The sequence below is a fragment of the Festucalex cinctus genome, chromosome 8 (genome assembly GCF_051991245.1).
Source record: "Festucalex cinctus isolate MCC-2025b chromosome 8, RoL_Fcin_1.0, whole genome shotgun sequence".
Taxonomy (NCBI): Eukaryota; Metazoa; Chordata; class Actinopteri; order Syngnathiformes; family Syngnathidae; genus Festucalex; species Festucalex cinctus.
In genome coordinates, this window is record NC_135418.1 from 16,203,575 (window position 1) to 16,210,886 (window position 7,312).

At 40.4% G+C, this 7,312-nt stretch overlaps 1 protein-coding gene across 2 annotated transcripts in view; it reads right to left on the minus strand.

Moving 5' to 3' along the window:
- mdfi (MyoD family inhibitor) overlaps window positions 1–6,928 on the minus strand; it is a 32,306-nt gene extending 25,378 nt beyond the window's left edge. The window contains exons 1-3 of one of the 2 annotated variants that reach the window (XM_077530680.1): window positions 6,881–6,928; window positions 5,494–5,813; window positions 3,900–4,095 (exon numbers count right to left, since the gene is read on the minus strand). In XM_077530680.1, coding sequence (XP_077386806.1) covers window positions 3,900–4,044 — 145 coding nt within the window. In that variant the 5' untranslated portion in view covers window positions 4,045–4,095; window positions 5,494–5,813; window positions 6,881–6,928. Of the gene's footprint in view, window positions 1–3,899; window positions 4,096–5,493; window positions 5,814–5,950; window positions 6,214–6,880 lie in introns of those variants that run through there. The other variant, XM_077530679.1, reaches the window with a different exon arrangement.
- Window positions 6,929–7,312: the final 384 nt, after the last annotated feature.

Consider the following 7,312-nt stretch of genomic DNA (forward strand, 5'->3'; position numbering starts at 1 on the left):
GAAGCTGCACTGGTGGCCAGTCAGGTACAACTGTGAAAATTGAGTGCGTTCAGCTATGTGAACCACTGGTCTACAAACAAGAAGAGGAAGCAATAAAATTCAGCGCTGCTGATTCCTAAAAGAATGACGCAGTTTGACTTCCTTCATATTGAAAGTACCTCGGTCATCGGCTATATATACAAATGAAGTCATTAGTAGGCTTAGATACAGATGCCAATGAAGAGCAAGATTGAACAACACGAGAGAAGTGGGTCAAAAACACTTCAGATGAGCCAAAAAAGGAGATGCCAGTGGTTAAAAAAAAAAAAAAAAAAAAAGTCAGGGCTTAGCATATGGAGCTGAGGGTTTCCTACATAAACAGATAGCCTCATTGCATCTTCATGTCTAAGGGAGAGCAACATTCCCAACCGTGAGGAGCACACATCTGTCAAAACACAGTACCATTCCGTGACCTTGGAGCTGCTGAGGGGAGCTTGACTTACTTTAAGCAGGAAAGGCTGAGAACACAATCGGGGATGACCGGATTGCTAACAGAGATCTCTCTGCACTCTGCTGTGCATGCTTGGTCACTACTCAAGGGACACATTCATCATTAAACTGTGCACTCATTGGTATAAATTGTGTCATTAAAAAAAAACGAATACCAGTATGAGCATTCATGGATACTTCTGACAAGAAAAAAAAAAAAAAATTGTGAACAAAGACTTTTTCTTTCTGATGTGGATGTTGATTCGCTGATGTGTCACACCGCCACAGTTTGCCAACTACTACCAAAGTGGACTTACTCCATATCGGATTTTGTATTTATTTGTTATGCCTTAAGTACAAAACGGTACAATATACCGAGAACCGGTTCTCACCTATCCCGAGTAAGACTAATTTTGTTACATTTGCAAAGAGGGTTTTTCTAAACATTCGGAAAATCTTACTAGAACACAGCAAAATATCAGCGGTAGTGTTTTCTCAAACACAAGATCTAATAAGCCTTATCAAATATGCTAATTTTACTCAAATTGTCCCCATATTTTAGAGCTGTAGCGATAGAATATTTTGGTATTCAGATAAACTACTAAAAATTCTTTCAAATAAAAAATGTATGATGATAAAATAAAAATCTATTTTGTTTTGCTTGGTTAAAACCGCAGTAGCGATTTTGCTAGCTAAAACGGCTCATTTGAGTAAGCTTGGTTTGTTAAAAAATTGAGCAAATAAGAACTTTAACAGTGTCAAGCTGTCAGCATCAAAATGTATTTTTCGCTTATTAAACTGCCTTTGAGAAGTAGTCTTAACAACTCTTGCCAGCCAGGCAGTGGCTAGCTGCTAGCCTTTAGTTGCTAACATTGGTAATTACGCTAATATTTACTTAAAGACTCACTTCATCCTTACTCATTTTACAAAATAAGCATCATGCTGTCTTGACTGCATACTGTTGACTGGAAACAAAATGACTCATGGCGAGAAAAAATAAATAAATTTAAAACAATTAATGTGTAGAATAAAATAAGCATCCTTGGATCACTTGAAAAGCAGTACTGAGTAGGCCTATAAAGCTGTTGTGTTTATTTGCACGTTTGTAAAAATGCTGACAGCACAACTCAGACATCATCAACCAATTCTTGGTCCTGCTATATTTTTGTCTTAAAATCATCTTTGAGCATGACATCAGCACAGTGGGCTAACAACTTCTTAGGAAGTCAAAGAGACGCACTGTCATGTGTCCTGGGCTGTTCACGCAAACAGCAAAAGAAAACAGTTTTCATGTGTGCGCTGTCAAGGCAAATATCTGGTGAATTCTTGTAAGTGTTATGTGTGCGCTGTCAGATGTGTTTTACACTGTACTTGCGCATGTTGTGTTGCCCCAAAGTCCTGCGTTCTCCAGATGGAGGGGGGTGGGGGAGACACTGAAAGCAGGGCCTTGTTGCCCTCTGTGGTAGCCTGACCAATCGTCTCCTCCCCGCCCTGGCTCACCTACATACCCTCAACGCACACAAGTAGTCAGGCAGACTGGCAGCCGAACTTCAACAGAAGAAAAAAAGTTCCACTTATGCTTTGCGATGGATTCCCGAGTTTGCACAGGTAAAGTCAGCTTCATTCCAAGAACATGTCGAGGCAGCACTCCACTTTTTAATAACTTTAAAAGACTTTCCTGAGGTATTTTCATTAAAAATGGTAATCTTTTTAAATCCCATAATATGACTATAGGATATACCAAAGCGAAGCCAGTACAAGACTATCAAATATAATTCAGTAAACATGACAAATGGCAATTTTAGAACGAAAAAGCTTACAATAGAGAGTTTTCTTACAGGATGTCATGGCAACACATGTATTGTAAATACTATTCGTTCAAGCACAAGGTGGCCACCACCAGCATACCCACCCCATGACCAATCACGCAGAGGTTAAAGGTCACTCGCAAATTCCCAGGAGCCCCATTGATGGCCTTGGCTTTTCCAATGAATTGATTTTTTCTTGACCCCCTCACGTCACCCAAGCAAGCACATACGTCGGCAAGCAACTGTCATGGCGATATGAAGCAACTGTTTGCCACAAACCAAAGCTCATAGTCACTACTGACATCCATCCATCCATCCATTTTCTTGACCGCTTATTCCTCACAAGGGTCGCGGGGGCTGCTGGCGCCTATCTCAGCTGGCTCTGGGCAGTAGGCGGGGGACACCCCGGACTGGTTGCCAGCCAATCGCAGGGCACACAGAGACAAACAACCACTCACACTCACAAGCACACCTAGGGACAATTCGGAGCGCCCAATTAACCTGCCATGCATGTCTTTGGAATGTGGGAGGAGACCGGAGTACCCGGAGAAGACCCACGCGGGCACGGGGAGAACATGCAAACTCCACCCAGGAAGGTCCGAGCCTGGACTCGAACCGGAGACCTCAGAACTGGGAAGCGGACGTGCTAACCACTCGACTACCGTGCCGCCCCACTACTGACATACAGTATATAAAAAATCTCAACAGTGAAGTAGAGATTGCAACCACAGATTTATTGGCTGAATACTGATACTGTTCTGGACAACATCAGACAAGCTCAGTTCTGGAAAGACCATTTGAACTTCAATCCTGTCATATGTCATAATGTAGATGCTAATTTGTTTCTGTCAATAGAAGACAATAGTTGATAATATCACCGGATCAGGTTGAATGGGGAATGCTTTGTTATGTCACCGCATAAAGGTCGCAGGTAATGATGTATACCCATCCATCCTTTTTGTATATTGCTTTTTCCTCTCTAGGGTCGCAGGTAACCCGGGCGCATACTCCTTTTTTTTTTCTTTTCTTTTTTTTTTTTTTTTTTTTCTAAAAGCATACTCCTAAAGATTTTAAAAATCCTCTCAGTGAGCTCCAAACTGAAGCTAAAAATTCCTAGCAAGCAGTCTTAGCTTAGGCATGATTCCAGAACATTCTCAGAGAACTCCGAGCAAACAATGGACAGAAAGAGGTGTGGTTGACTCTCATCGCTAGATTGGTTTATAAAAGTAAGATTTAAAAAAAAATGTACATTTTTGGTGAAAATGAGAAAAGGATGGGCCCACAAATTAATAAACTTAACCTATTTCCTTATATATAGTTCACATTTGAAAGAACTCCACCAAGAGATTTTATCTGATTGTCTTGAAACTGTGGGTGCTTTATCTAAAGATGTTCAAGATGAAAAGTAAAGCATTTTATTTATTGAACTTGAAACCTCAGAACTGTGAGGCAGTTGTGCTAACCACTAGTCCATTGTGGTGCCTGATGATGTTTACATTCATGATAATGTGCTCACAAGCAAACTGAGAAGTTTAAGAATCGCTTTGTAACTATTTTGTGTTTCATACAGCTTAGTCAACCCATCATTCATATTACCCCAATAATACAAGTCAAAAGTCTTACCTCTACTTGTTGATGGGTTGAAGGTTCTATTTTCAATCTGTATGTTAGCGTTTACATGTATAGTGGGCAGGGGGTCTGCGGGACAGGGGTCCCCGTCATCTGGTGGCTCTGGGGAGATGGCAGGGTCGCTCCTCTCCTCATCCATGGGCGTTGGCCTGGCTCTTTTCCGAGGAGGTGGAGGGGCCCAGGAGCTAGCCTGAGGGAAAGGGAGAGTCAAATCTATCATTGTGGGGAAAATGATCACTGGATGAATAACAGGAACCATTTTTTTTATTGTGTTAAGTGACTTTTTCATGAGCGTGATTAAAATATTCCTCAAGTAGAAAAGACACAGCAGACAGGTTATGTGTTATTTCAAAGCTGGAAAGATCTCATCACATTTAGTTTTGACTAAGTCTTTTGCTAATATGAAACACTTCAATGCTGCTGTTGTATTGGAAATTGCTTTTATGTAATAATATGAACCATTTTATCAGGAGAGTCCATCAGAATCAATTGTTAGAGACAAAAATCAAAAGGTTATGGATATGAAGGGTTTTTAAGACTGAAAAAAATCATACATTCGAAATATTTCATTAAAAGTTACATTTAAATTAAATAAAAGTTTGAAAAAGTGTTCTTAAAGATTAAATGTATATGTATTGTGTAATAAAAAGTTAAATGCAACTTATCAGCCCACTTGAATACCAATCACTTGTATCGCTTTCAGCCCTGAAAAAGTCGTATTGGGCTATCAATAATAAAAAAAAATTTTTTAAAAAGGAATGTTGGAGAAAGGAAGTATAACAGATTACAAACAGGTCTTAAGTGTGAGTCACCAGGACAACCCACAATGGGGTGTTTTGACAATGATAGAGAAAGGATGCTGGGTCAGCACATTTGAGTCATCAAAACACTCATATATCATGTTATTTTAATGTGTCACCATCAATAAGTGCAAACAAGTAGGTCAAATAGAATAGATTTTAAGTGTTACTGAATGACAATTTTGATCAAGAGACTCCAATCACAGCTCTGACCAACCAGTATGACTTTAAAGTCAGTTTCTTCAGCTGGAGATGAAACATTAACAGTTGTGAAAAATGTTTTTTTTTTCCCTTCCCTTTTTCCCCCAGAGTGATCTGAAAAGTAGAGTTCGAGTTCAATCACGTGCCACTACTGTGTTTGGGGTGCGCGTGCCACTCAGCTGGCCAGCTGTTTGCGCGCTCCCGCTGTTTCACTCGTCAACCCCACTACCTTGACGACTTTTTGCCTCAAAACAAACCCGAACAAACCAACTTCAACGTGTTCGTTATTCGCATTACGCACTTACAAGTTCATCATAAAGTTCATTTTGGAAGGTGAAACCGTTTCTAGAAGTTTCGACCCAAAAAAGAAGTCAAACTCAGTCACACAGAACACTTTCGAACTCAGGCAATATTTAGTGTGATAGTTGCGAGGTAAACACTGTGTTGGTTTTCCTTTAATTACACGCGTCTGCCTCCCTTAGCAAGTCCCTGCATGATGAGGAGTAAAGTGGGAAGAACTTTGATTAGCTCGCAATAGAAAGTTATTTTGTACCGCAACAACAACAAAGACGACGACACGAACTCACCTTGTGTGTGGATGAATCGAGTAATATCCGAGCTTTTGGCTAATTCATTCTCTGACCTCTCCAGGTGGACTTCTCTCACCCTCCGAGACCTCCTTCCCCGTCCTCGCCCCCCCTCCACTTTTATCGACACACTTCCACGGAACTTATCCACTGCACGCCGGGTACGTGCACAGCACACCCCGTAAAAAAAAAAGTTTGACTTTTCAGTGCATTTTTCACCACTCGAGTTCCCCCTTTCCTCCTCTTCCTCTCCGCCTCCCTTAAAACTTTCTCCGGCTCGCCCCTCGTCCTCCAGATGTTGGGACGCTTTTGGCAGCTCGCTAAGGGAGAGAGAAAGAGAGAGAAGAAACGGGGGGAAGAAAAAAAAAAGTTTGGAGTGTGGCTTTTTTCGCTCTCACGCGAGTAAAAATCGGCGCTATAAGTGACTTGTGATATCCGTGTCTGTCCCGTGTGCTACCTTCACGGTCCCAGCGTGCTGCTGCAACGTTTGGGCAGGAAACTGCAGTATAGTAAGCAGTGATTGTGCTTCCTCCGGGCTACAAAATGCTTGGGCTGAGCTATAGTGCCATCATATAATTACCTCTTAAACCCGAAGCAGACAGCTAGCACTACCGGCTAGCTTTCATGCCAGTGAATTACGAGGCCAGTAACCACATGTTTTCACATTAATAATAGACTGTGTCACAGATGGCAACAATGCAGGTAGCAAATACAACAACATTTTGAAGAAACACTGGTTAATCAACAGAAAGTATCATGATGACTCACTGCTCTTACTGTGATATTTGGTTTCATTTCTTCAAATCCAAGAAATTATACACAGGCAGCATGTTACTAAAATAGTGCTCAATTTCTTTTGAGTTCCCTCGTTTTACGCTGGAGTTAGGTTTCAAAAAATACAATAAATGAAATCCGTGAAGTAGTTAGCTTTATGTTTTACATTTATTATAAATGTTTTAAGGCTCTCAAACCCATCACCACACAGTTTATACGCGTTTCTCATCGAGGCATTTACATTTTCTCATATTTCTCTCTTGTTTAAACATTCTCAATGTTCAAATGTTCATAAATTTTAGAAAATAGGTTTTAAAAATTACTGTAAAAAATGCATGCAAAATTGTACTTAAAAAAATCCACAATACCGTATTAGAGCAAGGGATAACACTGTACTACATAATTTTATCCCTCGATTCCATTTTCTACATCACTTTTCATCAGGGTCCTGGTCCACCCTAGATTGGTCTCCAGCACTGAGTTACAGGGCACATTTAGACAAAAATACATAATAATATTCACATTTTCAACAACTGTATCAACATTTTAGTGTTCACTTAAGCTAACAAGTGAGAGGGGTACCACGACAAAACCATGCATGGTGAGAACATACTCTTAAAAATGAAGGCAGGAGACGAGATTTGAACCCTGAACCTCAGCATTCTACTACCAAGCTCACCAATCAGAAGCAGCATGCTATTAATGGACTGGTTATTCTTCCCTGAGCTGGTAAAAAAAATAAAAAATAAAATAAAAAAAGGAACACGAGGCAGCGTGTGCTAAACTAACGCTTCACATTGCATTGCTCATAGCTGTAACGCAAGTTAGCTAAAGCCATAGCTTCTCCTTTAAGACAAAAAAAAAAAGTAAATCCACAAACTTGTAGTTGGACTTCTAACAAGCTAGCATGAAAGTGTACGAAAACTGCCAGGAGAAAAAACATGCACAGTAGCCCACGAAACAAATCTCCACATCGATGGCGGCAAATATAACTTCTATAAGTAGCGCTATCACTAAAGATCAAGAAGAGAGAACAAGAAGATAG